At 46.7% G+C, this 26432-nt stretch overlaps 1 protein-coding gene across 1 annotated transcript; it reads left to right on the forward strand.

Moving 5' to 3' along the window:
- The first annotated feature begins 965 nt into the window (after positions 1-965).
- On the forward strand, positions 966-17375 carry CLSPN (claspin). Its single transcript, XM_054395189.1, has 26 exons — positions 966-974; positions 1081-1230; positions 1991-2120; positions 2662-3110; positions 3908-4075; positions 4441-4530; positions 4763-4835; positions 5357-5465; positions 6146-6696; positions 7126-7317; positions 8221-8405; positions 8943-9145; positions 9491-9555; positions 10347-10552; positions 11029-11189; positions 11289-11515; positions 11749-11863; positions 12559-12646; positions 12936-13033; positions 14126-14290; positions 14397-14518; positions 14887-15014; positions 15759-15870; positions 16644-16726; positions 16908-17069; positions 17262-17375. The coding sequence occupies exons 1-26, from the start codon at positions 966-968 to the stop codon at positions 17373-17375; spliced, it is 4155 nt and encodes a 1384-aa protein (XP_054251164.1).
- Positions 17376-26432: the final 9057 nt, after the last annotated feature.

The raw sequence follows: 26432 nt of genomic DNA on the forward strand, positions 1-26432 counted from the left end.
GCATGGAGATCAATAGCAACCAGGGGACACCACCCAGGAGCCACCTGAAATGCATCATCAGCAGGGGACCAGGCTGTGTCTCACGGATTCACAGATTTCTTGCCAGGTTTGAAAACTATTCCTAGTGTAGCAATATCACAGTTTTAAGTACAATAAACTGTTCGATAGTATTTTTCTTTTACTGACAGAATGCCTAGAAAGATCCCCTAATTCCAGGAATTTGCACTGTCAGTTCGTAGTTACTAGTTACCACTAGTAAATACCTGCCAGATGCCCGGGAGCAGGTCTGCAGCCTCCACAGGTGATGCAGCACCAGAACAGGCTCACAGCGGCAGGGCCAGGCTGCCCTCACAACTGAGGCCTCTTCAGGGACATAGCCTGGCCGTAGCTCTGAGGAGCTGGTGTCCCTTGGGGAGCCGGGCTTGCAGACCCCTGCGACACCCATACAGTCCGGTACCGCATCAACTCATACCCACCGGGCTCGAGGGGCCAGGTACAAACCGGCCGCACCAGCCCGCTCAACGTTACCCCGCGCCTCGCCCTAACCGCCAGGAGCGCGACACGGGGCGGCCTAACGGGGCGGGCGCACCGCTTCGAAGCGTGAGGGCTGATTGGACCAGGCGGTGAGGGCGGGGCTACGCCCAAAAGAGCCTCCCAGTAAGGACGTGGGGGCTGGGCCTCCGGGGCAGCCCTGGGCAAGCCGTTGGCTGTCTACGGGGTTGGGCGGGGCTGGGGCAGCGCGCGAAGTCTCGAAGCGGTTTTCTACGCGGCGGGAGCGCTGGAGCGGCAACGAGACGGGGCCATGGCGGCCGCAGCGGAAGCCCCCGCTGAAGTGAGTCCTGCTGTTCCGCTCTGCACAAACGGCTGGCGGTGATGGCAGTCTGCGGCCTGCCTGCATTTTTGGGGCTCCTCTGGCGGTAGCGCGGTGGAAGGCCGGGGAGGGTTAGCAAGGGGCAGCGAGCGAGATGGCGGCAGTAATGGCATTAGCGACGGTGATGGACGGCGATAGGGGCGCCTCGTCGGCTGCCCTTCACCTCTGACGGCTTCACGCCGTCCCCGGGTTCGCTCCGGTCTGCGCAGACTACACTTCCCAGCACAGTCGGTGGTTCTCTCTTCCGCCTTGCTGTCCGCGCTGCCTGCCGGGAAGGCCGCGCTCGGCCTATCCCCGTGGGCGTGGTGCATGCTGGGGGGAGTGGGGACCGGCCTCGCACGCCGGGAAGGCGCCGTCTGGCGCGGTGCCTGCCGGGTTCGGGGGGGATGCTGTGTCCCGGGGCAGGTCCCTGTGCCTGTCTTTTGTGAGCGTCTGTGTACTCCAAATCTGTTTCTGGGGGGGTATCAGCCGTGATAGGGATTCTGGAACACACGAGAGGCCCTTCTGTTGTAGCGTGACCGGGCACCGGGAGTGGGCACCTAGTCGGAGAATCCCAGAACCGTTTCTGTCGTGGTGGTTACGTAACTCTACCAAATCCGCTGCCGCCCCGCGTCCCTCAGCACCACATCTCTGCATACTTTAAATAGCTTCAGGGATGAGGGATTCAACCACCTCCCTGGGAGGCCGTTTGGAAAAAGTTTCTTCTAATGTCCCATCTAAACCTCCCCTGATGCAACTTGAGGTCACTTTCTCTTGGCTTGGAGGAGCCCGTGTAAAGAATCCTCACGGGGATCTGCTGGTCCCTATTTAATTAATTTAGGTGTAATGCAGATGTAGGAGAACAATGTTTGTCATTAGTATTTTCGTTTGGTGAAGGTCAGCCTGTGTGTCCAATGTCTTACTGCTGTGCACAAGCTCCCTTTTAAATACTAACAAAACCTGCCAAAGTGTAATCTCCCTTCGTGTAAATACTAATTCTTAAAATGTAATGCTGATGTTGTATTTCAATATAATTGTGTAAGGGGTTAACCAGGGTTTTGGAGTAGAGTTGGACACCAAGAGTCATTAACACATGAATGGCATTTACTGTAATAAGGAAACTTTTCTTTTGCTTTGTAGCTTCCTTTAGAAGATTCAAATTCAGACTTGCAGAAAACCCTTGAGAGTGACACTGACAGCGGACAGGGCAGCTGTGAAATAACCTCTCCAGCTCCCTTCAGCAAGGAGATGGCATCTCTGGATGACAGAGGTCTGTACTCTTGCCATGGATTGGGCTTGGTGCTTGTTGCCTGCAATGGTGCAGTTTTTGTTTTACAAGTATGTTTACTGGGAGTTGTCGTAGACTCAAAACTGCCTTTTTTTTTTTTGTGGGTCAGAATATGGAGAGACAAAATGTAAATCTGAAAAGTAGCTATAGAGGTGCAGAAAGAGAAATAGTAAGTGGGATGTGAGTGTCTAAATTGCTTATTTCCTTTCTTTTTATGAGTGTTTGCTTATTTATCTACTTATTGTAGGATTTATTACTGTTTTAAGGCAAGTCACTAATCTCTCAATGAAGGATTTTCAGCTTTGTTTTATTAAGGTTAAGCTATAACAGTTTGGGTCAGTTCTAAACTGTACTAGGGAGAAGTGGGTTTTGCAAATGAATTAAAGGTGATTTGTTGTAGGTGTTGACACCTGTGAGGTATAACAGGGGATTTTATGTTTAGCTGCTTGGTTGCTAATTATCTTGTGGGATTTTTCATAGTCTGCATCCCATTTTTTTTTTTTGTCTTAACATATTTTGTCAGATTCAGAGGAAGAGATTTTTATATGTAAAAAAGCAAAAAGCAAGAAGGTGCTTCAGGACAGTGAGAGTGAAGAGGGAGAGGATGATGACTCTTTTGTGCAGAATGATACTCCTGATGGAGATAAGGAAAATGGAGAGGAAAAAGGGAACTTTTCTCCCCAGAGGAGCAAGAAATCTCATCGGATTCGCCAAGGTCTGCTAGACAGTGATGAGAGTGACACTGGTGACCAACTGCAGATTGAAAACCTTGAAACCAGGAAATTTGACTTGCCTGAGGGTGAGCTGGAAAAGGAGAGACCACTGAAACCTGGGAAAAAGTACAGAAAACATAAACGTTATGCTGAAGAAGAGACAGCAAAAAAAGCTGTAGGAAAATCAAGAAGGAAAGAGAAGGAGAGAAGAGTTGAGTCCCTTAAAAAGCTGAAGAAAGAAAAGAAGCCTAAAGCAGAGGTAGATGTTTTCTCAACTAATTTAAATTTGTTACAGCATCTGATTATTGTGTTTAGTGCTTCAGCATTGCTGGTGTCCATGTTCCAGCTACCTGTGTGGGATCCACAGGGATCCATGGAACACCAGTTTCATCTGGAAAGAAACTACAAACCCTAAGGCTTGATGGTTTAATGCAGAAGTTCTTTGAGTTCATTGGGGGTTTGTTACCTGCACAAACAGCTTTGGTTGGCGTTTCAGCTTTTCCCTGTCTTGTTCTGCTGGGCTTGGAGGAAGCTTTGGGCTATGAGACTGTTTAGCCTGGAGGAGAGCAGCCTGAGAGGGAATCTGATCAATGCTCAGCAAGAGCTGCAGGGTGGGGGGCAACAGGATGGGGTCAGACTCTTTTCAGTGGTGCCCAGTGACAGGACAAGGGAAAAAGGGCACAGACTGGAACCCAAGAGGTTCTGCCTAAGCATGAGGGAAAAATTCCTTCCTGTGAGGGTGCTGGAGCCCTGCACCAGACTGCTCAGAGAGGTTGTGGAGTCTCCTTTTCTGCAGAGATTCCAAACCCACCTGAACATTGTGATCCTGGGCAAGCTGCTGGGGATGCCCTGCTAGAGCAAGGGGGTTGGACTGGATGATCTCCAGAGGTCCCTTCCACCCTCACCATGCTGGGATTCTGATTCTAGAGTGAAGATCATTTGTACTTTTTCTGACTTCTTTCATCATAACCTTTTGACAGTAATCTTAACACCAAAGAACTGAGCGAGCAGGGCCTTCTGAAATGAGTGACACAAATACTTTATTCTTGTGGCCAGCAGGTAGATGGTGGTGAGAGGTATCCTTTTAATGACAGTGGATGTCTTCTTGATGACAAAGAACTTTTTGATAATGGCTTAGAAGAGGAAAATGGTTGTGCTCCAGAGGATGAAGAGTCAATAGAATCAATCCGAGCAGCCGTGAAAAACAAAATTCAAAAGTATAAGGTAACATCTGAGAGTGCTACAAGGCTATCAGTAGGGGGTAACATACCTGAGCAGGTACTAAAACACTTTTTGACAGTGGTGGACTCCTACTGCTATGACAGAGGAGAGGATAATCCTCTGCTTTTTGTTCTTAAAGGTGGAGGGATGTTGTCCTGCAGTGTTACAGAGTTAATGCTGTACTAAGAACTTTGGAAATCTACCAGAAGTGTAGATTTCCAGAAGTGTAATTGTGTTGGTTTCTGAGCACATTTGCTGGGTTTGCTTGGCCAGTGATGATTCTGTACAATTACTTTTTGCTTTTGACTTCTTTGCCCTGTGTATATACAACTAAATACATTAATCTTTTTTTTTTTTATGCACTGTAGAAGAAAGAGTGTTTTTCTGAGGGTGAAGGCTACAAACATGTATTTGATGATGAGAGTGAGGATCCTGTATTAAAAGAACCAAAGAGGAAGGTGAAGTATTCTTCTTTTTAAAAGCTCTCTATTTGTTGCAGTGATTTACATGGGTTTTGTCTGCACGCTTCCCAATGCTTTTTATTTTCCATTTTTAATATTTTTTTTTTAACTGGCTGCTTCATTCTGATTCCTTTCTGTTGGAGAGGGGAAAATACACTGTTTAGAAAGTGTATCTGAAATCCCATGTTTTGTTTTCTGAGCTCAGAATTCTGTCTTATCTTTCCTTAAGGAGCGGAAGGCAGCAAAGTTAAGTAAAGAAGCCATTAAACAACTCCATAGTGAAACCCAACGACTTATTAGAGGTAAAACTTCAATTCTTTGTATGTAGAGGGGTATCAACTATTTAGAAGTCCAGGGGAGAAATGGAAAGAATGTACCTTAAAGCTTAGGGCCTTCTGTCCCCTTAGAATTGAAGGGTGCAAGACCATTTCTCTCGAGGAACCTGTTTAAAAATATCTTTGTAATGAGTGGGAAAAAGAAATCCTTGTGCAAACACTAGAACCTGTAAATTTGTTGTGTAAAGATAGTGCAGTCTGTACGGATTTGGGTAGGTGTGTGATAAGCTGGGAACTGGTTCTGATATTAACATCACAGCTAATTTCTTAATGAGCCCAACAGAGGTGTTGCCAATTTGGTCTTCAAGGCTGTTGGGACTCTTTCCCAAACAGCAGTGTTTGCTGCATTCCATTTAATCTGTGCTGTTTGTGCCTACTTGGATGTCTTTGCTGCCAAATACTTGCATGAAGCTTCTTTAAATTTTAGAGATCTCCAATAATTGCCTTGGTTGATGTGTTGAATTTTCTGTCCCCTCCTCTCTCTGTAGAATCCTCTGTGTCTCTCCCATATCACATGCCTGAGGCCAAAAGCATTCATGACTTCTACAAGAGCAGACCTCGACCAGTGTGTCAAGGAAATGCCATGGCATTGCTGAAGTAAGACTTCAACCTTCCTCATGTTATTTTCATATCAGTTTTGAGGACATCCCAGGTTTGCTTGTCAGGACAACAAGACTTTTGCATGCTGTAGGTGTTGGGTGATGTACACACCTGCTCTGTGTACAGTCACAACTGTTTTGCTGATTTAATTTTAGCTGTTATTTCAGTGGAAAGTTTAAAAAAGCCAGCTTTCTTAGGCTTCTTTTATTCTATGAACACTTGGAAACTAGGAGTATGTCACTGTTAACACAATCCAAGGCTGTGCTCTTAACACAGTCCTGAAGTAATCAGGACCTAGTAGATACTCCAGATAAAGTAACAGCTTTATGCCGAGTTACTTTAATGTGGTTTAGAATTACAGAATTAAGGTTGGAAAAGACCTCCATGTTCATCAAGGCCAACCTTTAAAGGTTTAGACTGGACTCCAACATTTCACTTGGACTGTTTCTTCTTTCGAGTGATTTGTGGTCATAAAATCTCTCAGGAATACTCTGATAATGTAACTAATACAGATTCTTTATCTCCTCAAAAAGAAGTTTTCCAGTCTTGTGTCCTTCACCTCTCCCTACACATTGATGACAATAACTAGAAAGTGATTTCTTTCTCTCTTGGTTTGTTCTCAACCTTTTTTCCCCTCTCACAGAAGCCAAGGGGGATAACATTTCTGCCTTTCCTAGGTCTACTAAATATCAGCTGTCCCTAAATGAAGATTCTGCAAACACTAAGAACTCTAGCACAGGTTCCAAAGATGGGCTAAGAGGTGATCAACCAGCAGCTACTGAACCAGAAACAAGCCTTGACAGAGATGCTGATCCTACTGTGAACAAACATCTTGCTGATGGAGAGAACTTGACAGAAGCCTGTGCTGAAAAGCCCAGGCAGGACAGTGATGATTCTCACACAGTTAGCAGTGTGACAGCTGACAATGGCACAGAAGAACAACACAACTCTAACCTACTAAGCACTGAGGGTGGTGAACAAAAAGAGAAGGAAATCCCTCTTGCAGTTGGAGGAGATGCCCTTGAGCAAAGGGGAGAAACAAGACCAAGCTCACAGTGTGAGAAAAGCCATCAACAAGCAGGGCCTGGTTTGGCAGCACAGCCTGAGAAAGTGAGGAAGTCCAAGCTGGATAAACTCCGTGAGCTGGGAGTGGACCTGTCCATCAAGCCAAGAATCTGCTCTGGCAATGAGTCCTTTATAAACCTCGATGAATCTGAATCAAGTACAGGTATTGCTTTTATTGTTGTAACCCTCTCATACCTGCCCAGGTAACTGGAAGATCTCTGAGAGTCATGTTCAGGCCATAGATCAGGCAGGCTGGTGCTACTGGTTTTAAGCTGAGGGAGAGGAGGTTTAGACTGGATCTTAGGAAGAAGTTCTTCAGTATGAGGGTGATGAGACTCTGGAATTGGTTGCCCAGGGAGGTGTTCAACAGGTTGGATGAGGCCTTGAGCAGTTGAGTCCAGTTGAGAGGTGTCCCTGCCCATGGCGGGGAGGTTGGAGTAGATGATCTCTGAGGTTCTTTCCAACCTAAACCACTCTAGGATTCCTTTGAAAAAATGATGCTCAAGACCTACTCTTGATACACTTGGTGCTTTTAAATGCTGTCAGATTAATGTGGTCTGTGTTTTGAAATGTCATTTATATGTTTTTAAAGAAATAGAAGCCTTGAAAGCACGTTTCCTGAGGCACTCTCTTGGAGCATCGAAATCCAAAGCTGAACGGACCATAAACATGAACATTATCCGTAAGGAGACTACACCTGAGGGGAAGGAGGAGCTGAAGTTAGATGTGGTCCCAGCAGTGCTGGCTGCAGAGAGCCTGGAGGAAGCAGTTCACACAAAGCCAGGTTGGTTTGGGAGGATGAGTGATGATGGTTGGATGGAAAACACTTTGGTCTTTTATGTCTCTCCTTCCCTATTCCTCCTGTGAAAGACAGCTGAAGAGATCTTCATCTGTGCGATTAATATCCCCTAATGGAAATCCTTGTTTTAAAAGAGAGTCTTGAAAGACCTCTCAGATGGCAGTGGCCAGTGTAGAACAGCCTCAGTCAGATCTCTGGTTGGTTTAGGTGCTGGTAGGTTGGCTTAGATGCTGAGTAGATTTGGGTGAACGTGAAGTAGACAATTGTGCCTCCCAGAGCTCTACTAGATAATGCAGTTTGAGCCAGCACATCGTTAAGGTTCATCAATCAAGGACTTATTAATATGATATCTACTCTGATTCTGAGTGCATGTTGTGATTCTCCAGCTCTTCTTTGCTTCAGTCCCTAGTTTCAGGCTGCTTCTCCTTGTACTGCTGTTGTCTGGCATGTGGGACATGGTTTAATGGCCATGGTGGTAAGCTGATGGTTGGACTCAGTGCTCTTAGATGTCTTTTCCAACCAAAGTGATTCTCTGGTTGTATTTGTAGCTGCTCTTCACCATTTCATCTGCCTGTGACAATTGGCTACTCTTGCTCCCAAAAGATCCAGTGGTGAGCCAGACCCTGTTCTCACTCTGAGTGCTGCAGTGGTGGCATTGGTGGACAACAAGGAATCTTGGTAATCCATGAGTTTGTGTTGTCTCTCTAAAACTGGGCTCATGGAAACTCGCTGCCCCAACCCTTCTAGCCAGCAGCTGATTCATCCAAACGTGAAAACAAGGGAATTTTTAATTCCCTGTTGAGGTGTGTGGTTACATTAGATTGGAAGCTCAAAGGCACTGAGGTTAAGGACTCTGTAGAACGTCTCATGCATTTCCTTTCTGTCCAGGTGAGAAGCTGCAGGTGCTGAAGGCTAAACTCCAGGAGGCCATGAAGCTCCGCCGGACCGAGGAGCGCCAAAAGCGGCAAGCGCTGTTCAGACTGGATAATGAGGAGATGCTGGAGGAGGAAGAGGAGGAGGAGGAGATGACAGATGAGTCTGAGTCTGAGTCTGAGGAAGAAACCAATCAGGAGGTCTGTGTGCAACATCTGTGCATAACCTAGTCAGCTTCTCCGTTCTGCTGCCTCTCTCCGATGAAATGAGGCTTTTGTGCCCTGTTTAACGTCAGGGAAATTGCCAACAATTCTTCCTAAATGCTAAAAACTTCCTGCAGTTAGCAGCTTGAGGGTTTGGGTTGCCTAAAACAACTTATTCCTACTTCCTTTTATTCGTCTAAGCATATTAAACTCAAATGTAAGTAAGTGTATAGAAGATCCTGGTGCCATTTTCTCTTGCTCTGTATCCTCAGCTTGTTGCTAGCAGGGACAAGACTGAGTCACCTGCACAGTCTGGGGTAGGGTTTGCCATGACCTTTCCTTTTCAAAAGGGATCAGAAGAGTTTAGCTGTGCCAGGCACCTTTGTGCCAGTTGTCTGAGTGGAGTAGGAGCTGTGGGTGTCACTCATTTTAATACACAGAGGATGAAGCTCTTTTCTTGCAAATTATGGAAGGAAGTTCTCAGATGAAGGCAATAATCACCACGTTTCTGCTGGGTTTGGGGGTGTCTTATAGAATGTGGAATTTCTGCTTGGTGAAGCAGAGGAAGATAATGAAGACCTAGAGGAGAAACATATTGAAGATGGAGAAAAAGAAACTGACAAAGAATCAGTTGATGGAGATAAGCTGGAGAAATCTGTGCACTGCGATTCTGTTCCCAAACCACCTTCCATGGAGTCCACACTGATGCTTTTTAAGGACAGCTCCTCAAAAATGGGGTAAATAAACCAAGCCTTAAAAATGGTGCCTGAGCAGCTTTCAATGTGATCAACATATGTAGATGAGACCAATTAAAGTACTTCTTATTTTTTCTTCTCTTGTTCCAGTAGTCATATCTGCATCCATATGTATTTTCTTTATATGTATTCATATATATTTATGGATATTTATAGATATCACATTTTCTTTGTGGTGGTTTAGTGGAATAATCTGCTTCCTCAAGTGCACTAGGTGAGGGTTTTTTTGGTGTTACCTTGTTTTTGCAAGGAAGTTTGACAGACAATAACAACTCATCTTGTGTGTACTGATAAATAAATAAATACATTTTATTTCATGCATTGCAGATATTCTCTTCCTGATGAGAAGCTTGAACTGGAAGAAGCTGCAGACAAAGGACCTGCCAAGTTAGGTAAAGTTAGAACTATTATGGTAGCTATTGGTTTGGTTTTTTTTTTTTAACATGGCACACTTAAAAGTCTCTATTTGAGTTTGGTATTTGATATTTTTGTTATTTTACCACCTGTATGTTTATATAGGATGATTATGAAAGTTTAGACTGATGAGGAAAAAAAAAAGAAAAGCAGGAGGGCTTGAAAAAAATAGAGGAAAATAATTTTTGAAGAAGAAGCAGCATAGAAAGAGCCAGAAAGGGCCAGTTTGGTATTTGATGTTTTTGTTGTTTTTACCACCTGTATGTCTATATAGGATGATTATGAAAGTTCAGACTGATGAAAAAAAAAATGGGAGGGCTTGAAAAAAATAGAGGAAAATAATTTTTGAAGAAGAAGCAGCATAGAAAGAGTCAGAAATCAGTAAGATAAAATTCAGTTAAAAAGTGCAGTGTGCATAATTTCTTCCCTGAAAGGCTTCTCAACCACTGGAAATGGCTCCCCAGTGAGGGAGTTGAATCCCCATCCCAGGAGGTGTTTAAAAGGGGCAGAGCTGTAGTGCTGAGTGACATGGGTTAAGCACCAGCTGTGGTAGAGTTAGAGAATGGTTGGGCTCAGTGATCTTAGAGGTATTTTCTGACCAAAACAATTAATGTGATTCTCTTTCTGAAGAAAGAGATCCAACAGGAGCACAAAATAACGAATTTTTAGCAAGTGCTGCAAAACAGTATCTTGAGATTTTACTGGATCGGAAAAACAAAGAAGGTATTAAGCACTGTATTTAATTTCTTTTTTTTTTTTTCTTTTCCAGAGGATGATGATTCCTTCTCTCTACCAACACTAGGAAAAGAGAACAGCCATAACAGCAGCTTTGAGCTAATAGGCTCCATGATCCCCTCCTACCAACCCTGTAACAAACAATTGTCCCGAGGAGGGAACTTCTTATCTGCAGCAGGAGGTTTCAGGTCACCTTCCCCAGGTTTTTTCAAAACAAGTTTTATCAGCTCTGCTTCCAAGGTAAAGTTCTCAGTCCTGTTCCTAGTATTAAGATAGCGAGTATTAAGGTAGTGAATAAATCCATTTTATGTTGCCTGTAAGATCCATCAAATACTAGCAGGAGGTGGTATCTAGGCAAACACATTTATAGGAGTAGGACTGTAGGAAAGCCAGCTGTCCCTGGAGTTTGAAAAGTGTCCACATTGGAATGGGTAAAAATGGTGTTAGAAAAACTTACATTCTGAATCATCAAAGAAAAATAGAGATACTATAAAACCAGATACTGTGCTCTGGTTTCTATGCCTGAAATATGTACATAGTATTTTGTAGTGTACTTACACAGGCTGCATTCCATGTGATTTACAGAGCAGTGTGGACACAACTCCTGTGTGCTGGTGATCCTTTCAAATAGCTGAAATGTTTTATCCCCCTTCTAGCTTTTGAGTTCCAGGCTTGTAAAATAAATAACTTGTGTATTTTTCTATTCCCTTGACTAGAGCTCAGGAAAGGCATCTGAGCCCTCTCTTCCCATAGAAGATTCCCAGGATCTGTATAATGCCTCTCCTGAGCCCAAGAGCTTATTTCCAGGGGCTGGTGAGTCACAGTTCCAATTTTCTTTGGAAGATGACACTCAGAGCCAGCTGCTTGACGCAGATGGGTAAGTAAGAGGTGTAAAGGATGGTGTTTTGTGCCCTCTATACAGAAAGAGAACCCTAAAACCAGCAAGACTTTTTTAACTACAGACTTTTTCTTTTAGGTTCTTGAATGTTGGCCAACACAGGAATAAATACCAGGCCTCCAAGCACCAGCTGACTCTGGCCAGTATGGATGAGAACGCGATGGATGCCAACATGGATGAGTTACTGGACTTGTGCTCTGGGCAGTTTAGCAGCCAGGCTGAACATGAGCCAAATGCCAACAGCAACAAGAAGCAGAACATGGAAGAGCTGCTCAACCTTTGTTCAGGAAAATTTGTGTCCCAGAGTATGTCCTGAATTCCCTTTTCACCTTTGCTGGTCACTTGATTGATAAGCTGTGTCAAGGTGCTTTTTACTTTTAGGCACTAATGCAGAATGTGGAGCTTTGGGACTTCTGAGGGCTCTAACAATTTATCACCTCTGTGGGAGCATGCTGCATCATTTCTAGAATGCTCTCTGACAGTTGAAAATGAGCAGAAATGTATCTGCCTAAGCTGCCATCTCATTATTTTTTTGTAGCAGGTTCTCCAACGTGGGCATCTTCAGTATTTTCCAAGGCAGAAAAGGACAGTGACGTAGAAGATCCAATGGCAGAAGCTCTGGCACTGTGTTCAGGCTCCTTTCCCACAGACAGGTTAGCATTGGTCTTCCTAAAATGTACAAAACTTCATAGTGGAGCTTGTCTCACTCCACTCTTTGTGTTTTCTTGTTCCACACCAATTCAGAATGCTGTAAGCAAGCGTGGTCTGGTTTGGAGATGAAATATTGCTGGTGGCTCAGCAATCATCCCCTGAATCAGCAGCATGTTCTGTTTCCACAGCTGCTGTGCAGGGAAATCTTTAGTCTTTCACTGATAGTGAAAGAAGTGTTGAAGAACTTCCACCAGACTGAGAACAGATGGTTAAAATGTGGGACTTCTGGGTTCTGTTTTGGGTTGATACTGAAGTACAGGAACCAAAATCAAACGTTAGTCCTTGCGTTTTCTCCATTGGTTAAACTGGGAAGGTCTATGGCTACCTGACCAAAGGATAATGAGGCTTAACAATGGGAATGTTAGGAGGATCCAAAAGGAATTCTAGAGGGAAACGAACTCAGGATTTAATACTTGTCCCGTTGCTCCTGAGAGTGAAGAGCTGAGGTCTTAAAACATCAATGCTGGTGGGGATTTGGGGCATTTAAAGTTAAATGCTGTTGAGAGACTGCAGCTCTTGGAACACTCACAGGTTTACCTGAGACCAGCTCTCAGCATGGTTTAAATCTTGCCTTGAAACAAAGCCATCCTTGGAGCTGAAATGAAAACTTGCATCTCTTTGATTTGCTTTCCCCTAGGGAAGAGGAAGATGAGGAGGAGGAAGAGCAAGAAGAACTTGGTGATTTCCAGCTTGTAGCAGATGACAATGCCTTTGATAGTGAAGAGGTACAAGCAACTGCAGCAGCATCCTGCCTAAGAGAACTCCTTTTGTCTACTTATTTTTTTTAATGCATCAGTGTAAAATACTGTGACTTCCAGAACAATCTCCTGAAACATTTTTAAGAGTAGTGTTTAGATCATTTAAGATGTTTCCTTAAGGCTGTGATACACAGGATAAAACATCTTAGCAGAGCAAATCCTCTGAAGAATTTGTGCTCTTAAGTCTGTGTTTGATTGAAGACTTGGAAGAGGCTTCCAGAAATTCTTTCATTTCTGAAAACTTCCTTGTTGACAGGATGAAAAAAGTGGAGACAGTGATGCTGGAGAAGCAGAAACGAGTGATGAAGAACAACAACAACTGCTGGAACATAGACAGGGAGTGAAGAAAAAACTGTAAATACATCTTTTATTTGTATCTTAATTGACAGAGTATGAATAGCACTATAAAAAGAAGTCTCTAGTTAATCCATCCCCAGCATCAGTAGCTAATGTTTGTATGGTGCTGGCTGGGTTTTTACTTTGCTGCTGTCACCTTGCATGAGTTTAACAAAGTCACTGGTGGGTTCTAAAGGTTTTCCAGTCTAATTTTCATTGTAGATGAAAATCAAAAGGCCACAATGGAAGAAATATAAAATCTTTCTCAATAAAATAATCATAGAATGGCTTAGGTTAGAAGGGACCTCAGAGATCATCTGCTCCAACCTCCCTGCCAGGAGCAGGGACAGCTCTCAACTACACTTGGCTGCTCTAAGCCTCATCCAACCTGAACACCCCCAGGGAGGAGGCATCCACAACCTCCCTGGGCAGCCTACTCCAGAGTTTCACCACCCTGATGCTGAAGAACTTCTTCCTAAGCTCCAGTCTAACCCTGCTCTCCCTCAGCTTCAAAGCATTCCCCCTTGTGTTGTTGCTAGACACCCTTACAAAAAGGTGTCTGCAGCCTTCCTGTAGGATCCCTTCAGGTACTGGAAGGCAGCTCTAAAGTCCCCCTGGAATCTTCTCCAGGCTGAGCAACTCCAGCTCTTTCAGCCTGTCCTCCAGGGTTCTCCAGCCCTTGGATCATCTTTGTGGCCCTTTCCTGGATTTACCCAACAGCTCTGTGTCCTTCTTATGCTGGGGACACCACAGCTGGAGGCAGTATTCAAGGTGGGGTCTCGCAAGAGGAAACGCAGGAGTGTTGCTGTCATGCCTCATATCTTAAGGTCTTTGCTCTAGTAAGTAAAACATCTAGTTGGCAGTTACTGCCATCACATTTGGTAGGTGACTAAATGTGAGGGACAACAATTTGAGGTGCTGTGTGTTGGCAGGCTGTGCATGGAAACGTGCAAGAGCTTTAGTTGTAGTCTTTCCCACCCTGAAGAGGTGTTGTGATTTCTCCTGCGGGACGGGGGTCGATCTTATGTCAAAAGCTAAACCTTGCTCTCAGAAGATCTGTCTGATGATTATTGGTCTACCAAACTGACCTATTTTACCATTCTTTTCTAGAAAACTACAGGATTTCATGGAAGATGAGGCAGAGCTGTCAGGGAGTGATGTGGGGAGCGGGGATGAATACGATGGTGAAGACCTGAATGAATATGAGGAAGAGATGATTGATGAGGAGCTCCCCACTGAAGCAGAATTAGGAAATCAAATACAGAGATTCCACATGTCAGTGACAATATTAGTATTGATTTTTGTGTGTGTGTGTGTGTGTGAAGTCCTGGCTCTTGGATCTCATCTGGACTAACCTCTTCCATGTCTCCTGTGTTGACAGGAAGGCCATGCTGGATGATGACAAGAGACAGTTACGCTTGTACCAGGAGAGATACCTCATTGATGGTGACCTGCATAGTGATGGCCCTGGCAGAACAAGGAGATTCAGATGGAAAAACATAGGTGCCTTTCTGATCCAGAGTTAACAGATGGAGCTGAAGGGCCTGGTGCTTGGGACATGGCATTTAGGGACATGGTTTCGTGTTGACTTTTCAGTGCTGGGTTGAAGGTTGGACTGGGTGATTTTCAAGATCTCTTCCAATCAGATGTGCTCTGTGGTTCTGTGACTGAAATGAGAATGTATGTGTGTGTGTGTATGAAACAGCAGTCAGCAGGTCCTTCAGGAGAACATGGAGGCTTTCACAAAGAAATTGGGTTGGGAAGGTCCATGTTTAGTGGAGTGGTTTTTGGGAATCTCTACTAGTCTGCATATTTTATGCTTCTTAAAATTGGCAGCTAATTAGTTTTTGGTTTTTTTTCCCTTTGTCCAGATGATGCTTCACAGATTGACTTGTTTCAGAGAGATTCAGATAATGAGGATGAAAATGAAGAGTTTGATGAGACAGAAGCACAACGGAGGAAGGAGCGCTTTGAACGAGAACAGTGGCTCCGTGAGCAGGTGAGAGCTGTAAGACAGGCATCATGCTCAGGCTCTACACCACTGCTAGATGGGGAAATGTTACTTCCTCGAGTTAAATTCTGGGAAAACCACTGTTAATTAATCATAGAATCATCCTGGAATCAGTAAGGTAGGAAAAGACCTCCAAGATCATCAAGTCCAACCCTGTATCTTTGCTTTTCGTTGTGAATTCTGCTCTTTTCTCTTCTGCCAGCATTGTACAAAGAGAGAAGGTAGTTCAGAAGGGAGAGGCAAAATGACTGTTCTGAAACAAGTCAGCTTCAAGGGTGGAATAAGTCTCTTGTTCTAGGAGCAAAACTTCCAGTTTTAGAAGTTTCAATGTTAGGTCAGGTGAATGAGATGCTATAGGTCTGCTGTGTGTTAATAGATTGAGGATGATGAAGCGTCTGAAAAAATAAACTTTTACAGCAGGAAGTAAATAAAAATGAGTAATAGATGTTAGAAAGAATTTCTTTACTGGAAGAGTGGTCAAGCATTGGAACAGGCTACTCAAGGAGTCACCATCCCAAAAGGTGTTCAAAAAGCCTGTGGATGTGGCACTTTGGGCCATGTGGTCATGGAGGTGTTGGGTGGAAGGTTGAACTTGATGATCTTAGAGGTCTTTTGCAACCTTAATGATTCTATGTTAATTCTATGGTTCTGAATTAATTTACATCATGAAAAGACTTGACCTACTTAACTGTTCACTCTTAATAGGAGCTTTTTCCATTTTCTCTGTTACAGAAAGAAAAAAATAAAGAGCAGGGGGAGGAAGAGGAAGAAGAAGAAATTGGTGAAGACAGCCAGTTCATGAAACTAGCAAAAAAAGTAACTGCAAAGTCCCTGCAGAGGAAAGGTAAGCAACCAGTACACTGAGGGGCACTCAAATAAGACAAAGGAAGCAGACCACAGATCAGAAAACTCCAATGTCTCTTTTCTTACCCCAGTGTGAGCTCATGGCTTGCAGAACTTGAAAAGCTGAAGCTGTGTACTGTAGTGAAAATAAATGTCAGTCTTCCTTGGTTGTGGCAAAAACATGACAGCAAGTGTGCAACACTGTTTCAAAGCCAGGTTTTTCCCTCTGACTGGTAAAATACTGGCAATGACTTCTGTAGTTGTATGGCTCGTGGTATAATTTGGTGCAGGTTCCCCTCTCCCCATATTTACCCTCTGTTGCACTCCAGGTGAGGTCTCTCCAGAGCAGAGGGGCAGAATCCCCTCTCTCCATCTCTGGCTTCTTTTGGTGCAGCCCAGGCTACCATTGGCCTTCTGGGCTGCAAGTACCTCTTGCTGGCTCACATCCAGCTTCTCACCCACCAGCAGCCCCAAGTCCCTTTCTGCAGGGCTGCTCTGAATCTCATCATCCCGCAGCCTGGACTGATATTGAGGGCTGCCCTGACTTAGGTGCAGGATGCAGGACCTTACACTTTGCCTTACTGAACCTCATGAGATTCTCCTCTCCAGCCTGTTCAGGTTCATCTGGATGGCACCCATCCAATCCTTCAGTCTCTCATCAGCCACACTACTCAGCTTGGTATCATCTGCAAGCTTGCTGAGGGTGCCCTCAGTCTTGCTGCTGTTCCATCAAGTGAATTCAGAAACTGACATTTTCCTCTCTGTCTCTGGCAGCCAGCCCAGCAGTGGTGGTACAGGACAGAACCTTGGTCCCCAGCAACCCTTTTGAAACATTCAGACCTGCCAGTGATGTCCAGGTAGGTGGCACTGCCAGGCTGCAGAACACAGCAGGGTGAGCTGACCTTGGATTCTAACCACTTCTGGTTTGTGTGGTGGTAACATTTGAGTAGGGAGTGGTCTTTGCTAGTGAGAATAACCTCCTAAAAGAGCAATCTTGTTTGTGTGAGTGGTTTAATGCAGCATTTCTTTCTCTTGCAGATAAAAAATGGGTCACTCTTGAACAGACCCAAAGCTATCCTTCAGAAACTAGCAGCAATGTCAGATCTGAATCCAAATGCACCTCGAAACTCAAGGAATTTTGTCTTTCATACCCTTTCTCCAGACAAGAGTGAAGAGGCAAAGGAGAAATCAAAACTTCAGGTAAAGATGCGTGTGGGATGTGCTGCCAAGTGCAGATCATTTAAAACTACAGGCTCAAAGTTAAGAGCACTGCTGTCAGAGGTGTGCTGTGAGTTCCCAGGATGTGCTCTTATGCTAAATGATACTCTGCTCGTTCAGAGTTTAACCTTTTGGGAGGTTTTCTATATTCTGATGTATCCTGCTCCCCTGCAGGTGAAGAAAAGAGGTCCTGCTGCAGTAATAACATCTCTGGCCAAACGGCCCAGGGTGGACAGCACAGAGGAAACCAGTCGGAGCCAAAGCATTTTCCAGTACCTGGAGAGCTGAATGTTTCTCTGTGGGGCCAAAGGTTGTAGCTCATCTCTTTGCCAGTAGCAGTTTGTTTTGGAAATCTGCCAGCAATCACCAGGAAGGCTAACAAACTGCAGTACCTTCTGTGCTGCCACTTAATTCACCAGCTGCAGTCACTTCCAGGCAGTGCTCTTGTTTATTCCCCCTTTATTTTTGTTCTCGGTGCTCTGTGGCAAATGAGGGCACGAATTCCATGCTTGGTTTGGAATGAAATGCTAACTTTGTCTTTCCCAAGCATTAAGCAAACTCACACTACTGTCCTCTGTCCCTGCAGAAGCTCACATGGCTCAGTGGTATGAGTTCCATCTGAAAGCACTGCTCAGGGGAGAGCTGTGACACAGCCCTGCTGCAGGTAGCTTAAAGCACAGATCAAGGAGGTACCTCTGCAGCTGGGGGGGCAGAAGAAGGCAGGGATTATCTTGTGGCAGGGCATACAGCCAGTATGAGGGTAGCTGTGGCTTCCCCCAGTGTCTGATTGTCTCCAATGTTGAGCATTTATTAGCTTGACATTATAAGAAGCTCTAATTTATGTTTGCAATGTTCCCTTGTTAAAGAGGTCCCAGACTTATGGTAGCAGATTTTTATCCCCAGTATGTGGCTGAAGCTTCCAAAAAGCTTTTCCTAGTTCTGCAGTGGTCTGGGCATTGATTTCTTGGGTTTATCAGTGTTTATATTCTTACCCATGGGTATGAATATGTGTGTGTGTGTGTGTGTGGAGAGGGAAGAATGTGAGTAACAAACGTGGGAGAGGAAGAGATGTGTTGGGGTTTAGTTGCTTTGATTTTTAGTTGTTTGTTTGTTTTGCCTGACTGGAAACTCTTTAACTCAGCCACTGCTTTGTTTTCATGCAAACTGCACTCATCCAAGAGAAACCATTTCTGAGCAGCTGCTAACAAAATTCCCAGAAACCTCATTCACAGCTATTCTAAACAGTGAGACAACCTCCAGCCTTTGTGACACTTGTGACTGCATGTGGGGGAGCCCAGGCAGTGGTCTGCTCTTTAAGCCCAAACCTCTCCATGTTTTAATATCTCCTCCTTAGGTTGCTGACTCTGTCAGTGACATATCCTGGACTGTAAATGTTGTAACATCAGAAGCACACAGCTGCTGTGCTGCATGTAAAATATTTTTAACTGTATATTATGTTTATAAAGAATTCTGGTACTAATTGGAATGTAATTTTACAATAAAACCTGGGTTTAATTTTGGAGGCACTTGGAGTTAATTTACAAGATTTTAGCTCTGGGGATTTCCCCAATGTTTGTCTCTCTTTTTTTTCTTTTTCTTTTTTTTTTTTTTTTATTCATAGCTCTTTTGCTTTTGTAGCCACAACTAAGCCCTTCTCTAGGAACAGCTGCAATAATATTTGAATACAACACAAACAACCCCCCTCCCCCTGTGTTCAGTGGAGGGTAAATTCTCAGGTCTTCCACTTAGTTTTGCATAAAATTCTTGGTCCTCAGAATGTTTCTTTTTTTACTGATTCAGTAGTTGTGGGTTGGTTTGTTCCTAGACAAAACTTGCTGCAGGGGTGGCTTGAGGCTGCCTTTCCCACTTCATCATCCTCTTTACTCTGCTCTGGTGAGACTCCACCTCAAATACTGCTTCCAGGTCTGGTGTCCCCAGCATAAGAAGGATACAGAGCTGTTAGAGTGAGTCCAGAGAAGGCTACAAAGATGATCCAAGGGTTGGAGAAGCTCTTCTGTGAGCACAGGGAGGGAGTGGGGGTTGTTCAGCCTGCAGAAGAGTAGGCTCCAGGGGGACCTTAGAGCTGACTTCCACTACCTGAAGGGATTCTACAGGAAGGCTGCAGAGGGATTCTTCATTAGAGACAGGACAAGGGGGAATGGTTTGAAGCTGAGGCAGAGCAGGGTTAGACTGGAGCTTAGGAAGAAGTTCTTCAGTAGGAGGGTGGTGAGACTCTGGAATAGGCTGCCCAGGGAGGCTGTCCAAGGCCAGGCTGGATGAGACCTGGAGCAGCTTAGTCTAGTTGAAAGTCGTGTCCCTGCCTGTGGTGGGGAGGTTGGAATAGATAGGCTCTGAGGTTCCCTTCCAGCCTGAGCCATTCTGTGATCTGAACAGCTCCAGTAACTGATATACACCTGGGTCTGGGGTGGGAGGGGAAGGGAATGAAGAAGGAAAAGTCATTTATCAAATGTTTCTTGGAGACCAACACAACTGAAGGAAGATCTCTGAACATCCACTTAGTTCTGTTGTGGGTTTTGCACTGATGTGTGAGTTCTGCTCATTCAGCACAGAGCTAGTGGATGAAAACATTTGAAGCCATAGGATGAAGGGCAAGGGTTTGAGACTGCAGCAGAGTAGAATTAGGCTGGACAGTAGGAGGAAGTTCTTCACAATGGGAGTGGTGGAATACTGGAACAGGTTGCCCAGAGATGTGGTTGAGGCCCTATTCCTGAAGACGTTCAAGATCAGACTTGATGTGGCCCTGGGTAGCCTGATCGAGTTGGAAGTGTCCCTGCTGACTGCAGGGGAGGTGGACAAGGTGACCTCTGAGGCTCTCTTCCTATCCGATGCGATCCGTGAATCTGTGCAGCTGCAAAATTCAGCTTCTCCTCATGGTGCTGATCCTACCACTAGAGAGCAGCAGGAGAATGCTCTTCCCCTAGCAAAGGGGGACAGAAGGATGATTAAAAGCTTTGACTACTCTGACTCAAAGGGAAATTCTTACAGTTTTCCATGCTCAATGGTGTTGCAAAGAATCAAATTAATACAGGCCTGTAACTGCTCTTTTTTTTTTTAGCTTAGCATCAGAGGGAAGAGCAACTTTGGAGGGTTGGCTTTGTCTTAGTGGCCTTTCCTCAGCACAAGGTGGCCACAAGCAGGGGGTTTGTTTCACTTTCCCTTTAGAACAGTTCCCTTCAAAATATGCTGTGCTTGTTCCAGAGCCAAAAGTGAAAAAAAAAACAAAACCAAAAACGTAACAACATTGCTGGGCTTGAAGTGCTTGTAAATTAAAATGCACAGAATGGGAAGATTCTGGTTCATGCTGTTCAGAGGAAATGTTTCCCTACCAGAACCTTTCAGGAGTGTCAGGGGCTGTGAAATGCTGCTGAGCACTGCCTCCACCCCAGGACTTGCTTTCAGGGCAGTGTGTTCCATGCTGGAGGAGCTAAGATCTCTAAGGCAGGAGGGCTGAACACATGCTGAGCTGCTGCTGCTGCTTCTTGTGCCAGACTCCATCTACCCAGCAGGGCTGAGAGCTGTGGGTGGGGGCCTGACCCTTGCCTGCTCTCCTGCCTGTCCACCTCATCCCCCTGGCTGGGATGCCCCCACCCCAGCTCCAGTCTGGCACCTTACCACAGCTCTGGCTTCTCATTTTCAGGTATCGATTGAGCTCATCCCTCCTGGCACTGAGAAAATGCTGCTGGGCTAAGGGGGAGGTCTGGGGCTTGTCAGGCTGGCTGGAATAGAGAAGTGGAAGCAAAGATAGGTGACAGGGGGGAAGGAGGGTCCTTGCACAGCCCAGGGGCAGTGGTGCACCTCAACCTGCACAGAACAGTCTCTGGGGGACCATCCTGTGCTGAAGGAATAGCTCCTTCCACTTCCCTCCCTGCTCTTCCCTCTTGGGCTAACTCTTGGTAGTTACAGTCTGTGATTTGGAGATGGAAAAGTGGCTGCACCTTGGTAGGACACCAGGTTTCCATCTGAGTTAGGCAGCTGCAGTAAATAGTGAATACACCTTTCTGTGCCACAGTTTCCCTTGCCCACACAAAGGGTGAAAGGAACAAAGCCCTTCAGACCTCAGCTCCTGATCCTAGCCTGCACCCCCAGGAGCTTTGATGAGAGAAGCTCTGCTAAGTGTGGGATGTTACCTGCCTGAGTGTGCAGAGAGAAGGAGCTCTCAGGCAGGTACCTAAAGGACAGTGAAGACATTAAAAAAGAACTGGTAAGCAGAGGGAGGGGCCCTTGGCTGGGTGTGAAAGGTTAACATTGCAGACACGTTTATAATCAGAGCCTTCACCACTGCTTGGCTCCTCGGGGGCTCAAGGCAGTCACTGAATTATGTTTTCCTTTTTTTTTTTTTCCCTTCCTTTTTGCCAAGAGACTTGAAAGGGGGAGAGGAGGGGAAAAAAAAAAAAAAAAACAAACCCACCACCAAAACTATTTGTTTGTCTTGTCTAATTTAATTTATGTTATTTATCAAGTAGACAGGTTATTTGGGAAACCAGATGGACCCAGGCTAAAATCATCTGTATTTCCAACATGTGAAAAATTGTGTTGGAATGGACACATGAGGAGAAGGGTGCTGCATATTTTGTGTGTGCTTATCACACCTCAGCTGTCCTGGACCTTTAATCAGTTGTCCTGAACCCAACACGAGGGTTAAAGGGCAAAAAGATCCCCCCCAGGCACCCACAAAAGTGTGGACAGGGAGGGTGTCTCCAAGAGCAGCCCTGTCACAGTTATTTATCCTCTCTGACTTTCAGCCACTTGTTATCTGGTGTGTCTCATCTCCAGGAGTGATGAATGGGGCTCAGCTTTGGGCCAGTGAGGAGGTTTCTTGCATGGGCAGGTGATGTTTTAGGGAGCTGTGTCCTTCCCCTTGGGCTCTCAAGGCCCCAACACCACCTCCTTGGCTTCTTGGGATATGCCAGGGAGAGCATTTCCAGGTTCCTCTTTTACACGAAGCCTGAAGGTGGGCTTTGAAAAGCCCTTTCATAGTTGAACACCAAATTAGGGGGGGAAAAAAAACGCCTTTTCCTTCCTTCCTCCTCCCTGCTTCCCAGCCCAGGGAGCCTGGAAGGGGCACAGGGGTCTGATGCTGCCTTGGGATTTTTCCTGCTCACAGCTTCAAGGTTTTACAGAGGCATTGATGAGGGCATGGGGCTGACGTGGTGCCACCAGCCAGGGTGAACCCTGGCAATGGAGGACAAAGGGCTGGAGGGGACATTGCTCCCCACTTTGCCCGGGTCCCCCTGCACCCCATAGTCCCTGTGGATAAAGGCCAGCAGAACCAGCATCTCCGGGAGCTGTGCACACATCCTGCAAGGGGCAGAGCCCTGCTTCCAACATCTGCTGGGTGTTTGTTTGTCTTGCTCCTGTTCCTGCCCTGCCTCCCCCCCTTCTCTTTCATCCTTCCATCTGCATTGGCCTAAAAATAGGGCCATAGCTGGGCTTGATCTGCTCCTCCTTAGCCCTTCGTGACTTCCCTGAGATCCCATTTGTGGCCTGGCAAGGAGGGAACATGACCCTCTGGTGTCCCTTTCCTGCTGTTGGATGAGTGGTGCCTGTCCCTGATTTTTGCTCCTTGTGGGCAAGGCCACAGCTAGCACCCCCTGCTCCAAACCCTGCTTCCTGCACACCCAGCTCTGCATGGGGACACCCCCAGCCCACCAGGAAGGATCCCTGATGCTGGTGCCAGCCTCTCTCCTTCCACCCACTCAGCCATGTGCTGCCACCTCTCCATCCCTCCTGCCCCCTGTTCTCATGCTCAGCCTCAGCTTTGCCTGGTGCCTCTTCATCTCAGCCCTTTCACCACTCCAGATCTGCTTTGAGTTCGCTTCCCCTGTCCCTAGCCCCATGAAAGCTGTTCCCATGAGCAGCTCCAGGGTTCCAATGGGTAGCTCCAGGGATCCCCATGATTTAGGGGTCCCCATGGACAGCTCCAAGGGTGCACATGGGCTGCGCCAGGGTCTCAATGGGTAGCTCCAGGGATCCCCATGATCTGGGGATCCCCATGGGCAGCTCCAAGGGTGCACATGGGCTGCTCCAGGGTCTCAATGGGTAGCTCCAGGGATCCCCATGATCTGGGGATCCCCATGGGCAGCTCCAAGGGTGCACATGGGCAGCTCTGGGGGGTCTCTGAGCCTCCTGCTCCCCAGGTGGGCTCAACCCCTGAGCTTCTCCCAGGTGTGCAGAAGGACAAGCATCACTTTGGCACTTCCCTGCGTCCTCCCCCTCAGCCCCTTCCCCAAATGGCTATGAATAAATCATTGTTTTATTACAGAGAAGCAGCTGCTTTTTTCCTTCTCTTTTCTTCCCTGCCACTCCTCCAGCCCCACGCCAGCCCTTTGGCACATGCTCGAACGCCAAAAGCCCCATTGAGGGCCCCTCAAGCATAGCAATTGATACACAGGGCTCCCCAAATCCCATTCAGCTCCTGCTTTTCTGCACGAGCAGCCTCTGAACAGCTCATTCACTGCTCTTTTTGTGCCCGGGGTTAAGTGGTTAAGTGTGTGGGGATCCCATAAAAGGCCTTTACTCCATGAAAGGCAATATTGACATTGTAATCACCAAAGAACTGTTTAGGCAGTCAATAGGGGGATGGAAGGGGGCAGCCATGGTGGGGGCTCAGCAGCGTGCCCCTCACCTCTCCCACTGATCCCCTCCTTGAGCAGCACTTTTGTGGGATTATGTCCCCCCAGTGCCAGCTGCTGGGGGCGGGGGGGGGCTGCAGGAGCTGGTGCTCTTTGTCTGGGCGAGGAGGAGCTTGGGGACAGCCCAGGCTCCTGGTGACCCATCGTGGCCCAGCATCCTGCATCCCAGTGGTCCCAGCACGCCCCCCAGCAGGGATGTACCCTGGGATCCCAGGTCTGATCCTGCATACTGAGGTCAGGAGGATGCTGAGGGACTTGGAGCATCTCCGTGAGGAGGAAAGGCTGAGAGCCCTGAGGGTGTTGAGCCTGGAGGAAAGCAGCCCCAGAGGGGATCTGATCAGTGCTCTGCAAGAGCTAAAAGGACTGTGGAGGGCAAGAGGATGGGGGCAGACTCTTTTCAGTGGTGCCCAGGGACAGGACAAGGGGCAATGGGCACAAACTGGAACACAGGAGGTTCCATCTGAACAGAAGGAGAAAATTCTCTGGTGTGAGGGTGCTGGAGCCCTGGAGCAGGCTGCCCAGAGAGGTTGTGGATTCTCCTCTGCAGAGACTCCAAACCCACCTGGGCATTGTGATCCTGGGCAAGCTGCTGTGGGTGCCCTGCTTTAGCAGGGGGGTTGGACTGGATGTTCTCCAGAGGTCTCTTAAGACCCCAACTGTGCTGGGATTCTGGAGACCTGATGAAATGCTGAGGGACAAGGCTTAACCTCAGCCTTGGTAGTTAGACAATAGTTGGACTTGATGCTCTTAAAGGCAAAAAACCCAAACACCACAGATGTGGCTCTCAGCTCCAGGACAGCCTGAGCCAACTTACTTCCCTGATACCAACTGGGACATGGGGGCTTGGTGCCCCAGGAAGTCCCTAGTGCCCTGGGATATCTCTGGTGCCCCAGGATGACTCTGGTGCCCTGGGATGTCCCTGTGCCTGACTACATCACAGCTCTTTCCAGCATCACCCTTGGCACAGGCAGCACAACTGGAACCCGTGGCACTGGTACCAGCACTGGGCACAGCCCATGGCATCGCTGAGCCCTCCGCATCCCTGAGGGCTTTTGTTTTCCCTCTGGTTTGGCTCCTGCTTGGATTTTTCAAAGGCTGTGGAGCAGCCAGGGCCCTTCCTCCCCCAGCTGGAGCACATTGTTCAAATTAGTGCCTAAATGAAAGGATATTGTTGGTTCCTGTTCTGGGATGATAACCTCGGCGGCGGGGGGAATTTCACCCATGCAGAGAGAATTTGCCCCTCGCTGGGGTCCGTCTCGCCGGGACCCAAACAGGCTGATGGGAACCGACCCGGCAGGAAGCTGGAGTTTATCTTGGCAAGCTGCTCTCCTTGCTGGAAAATCTGCTTTCTGACCTCAGAAATGTGCCACTGTTCGCTGTCTGGCACTGGGGCACCTGCGAACAGTGTTGGAGCTGAGGAGCAGCAGCTGCCAGCTGCCTGCTTGTGCCGTCCCTGAGGAAAGGTGCTCCTGGTCCCAAAGGCCCACAGGAGTTTTGGGTTTGCTGCTTGCTTCCCATCCCATCTCACAGCCTGGGGGAATTTAAAACACTCATAGAATCATGGAATGGTTTGGGTTATAAGGGACCTTTAGAGGTTATCTGGTACAAGCTCCCTGCACTCAGCAGGGACATCCCCAACTAGAGCAGTTTGCTCAGGTGGCAAAAGGTAATTCAAGTCTGAATTTCCTTTTGTCATTTCATCTTGCCATGGAAAAGGAAGAAAGAGGAAGGAAAACGAATCCAGCCTTGGAATTGCTATTTTTGTTTCTAAAATGAAATAAATAAAAAGTGTTTTTATTATATTTCTATTTTGATCTAAAAGCAGAGGATTTCAGGCATAAGGATTCTGTGATTCTCTGTGGAAACTGTCCCTTTTTCAGCTCAAAAAGATATTTTTTTTGCTGTGGGGAACCCACCATGTGCTGAGCCACAGCAGAGCTGGCACCTGGCTACCTCCCAGCGGTGGCAGCCCCAGCAGGTGCTGCTGGCACAATGCTCAGGGCACTGGGGATGGGCAGTGGAAGCCTCCCCACCACCAGACCCTACTCACAGAATCACAGCATGGTAGGGGTTGGAAGGGACCTCTGGAGATCATTGAGTCCAACTCCCCTCTACCCCCCCCCATGGCAGGGTCACCTAGGGAAGGTCACACAGGAACATGTCCAGGTGGGTTTGGAATGTCTCCAGAGATGGAGGCTCCAACACATCTTTGGGCAGCCTGCTCCAGTGCTCCATCTACTTGAAATTAGAGAAGTTCCTCCTCATGTTTAGCTGGAACTTCCCATGTTCAAGTTTGTGCATGTTCAAGTTTGTGCCTGTTACCCCTTGTCATGTCACTGAGCACCACTGAAAACAGACTGGTCCCATCCTCCTGACACCTACCCTTGAAGTATTGGTCAGTGTTGGTGAAATCCCCCCTCAGACTCCTCTTTTCCAGACAGAAAAGCCCCAATCCCCTCTGCCTTTATCAGAGAGATTTTCCAGTCCCCTCAGCATCTTTGCAGTGCTTTGCTGGACCCTCTCCAGCCTTCTTGTTCAAGTCACTCAAGCCCTTCTTGACCAAGGACTTGGAGCAGTGCAGGTCACATCAACACCCTGAGTGCAGAGCCTATCCCACCTGGCTGCAACATGGCCAGTCCCTGAATTTTACACCCTCAGTTTTAATTTTTCCAGCCAGTTTTGCTGTGGTTGA

The sequence above is a fragment of the Indicator indicator genome, chromosome 33 (genome assembly GCF_027791375.1).
Source record: "Indicator indicator isolate 239-I01 chromosome 33, UM_Iind_1.1, whole genome shotgun sequence".
Lineage (NCBI taxonomy): Eukaryota > Metazoa > Chordata > Aves > Piciformes > Indicatoridae > Indicator > Indicator indicator.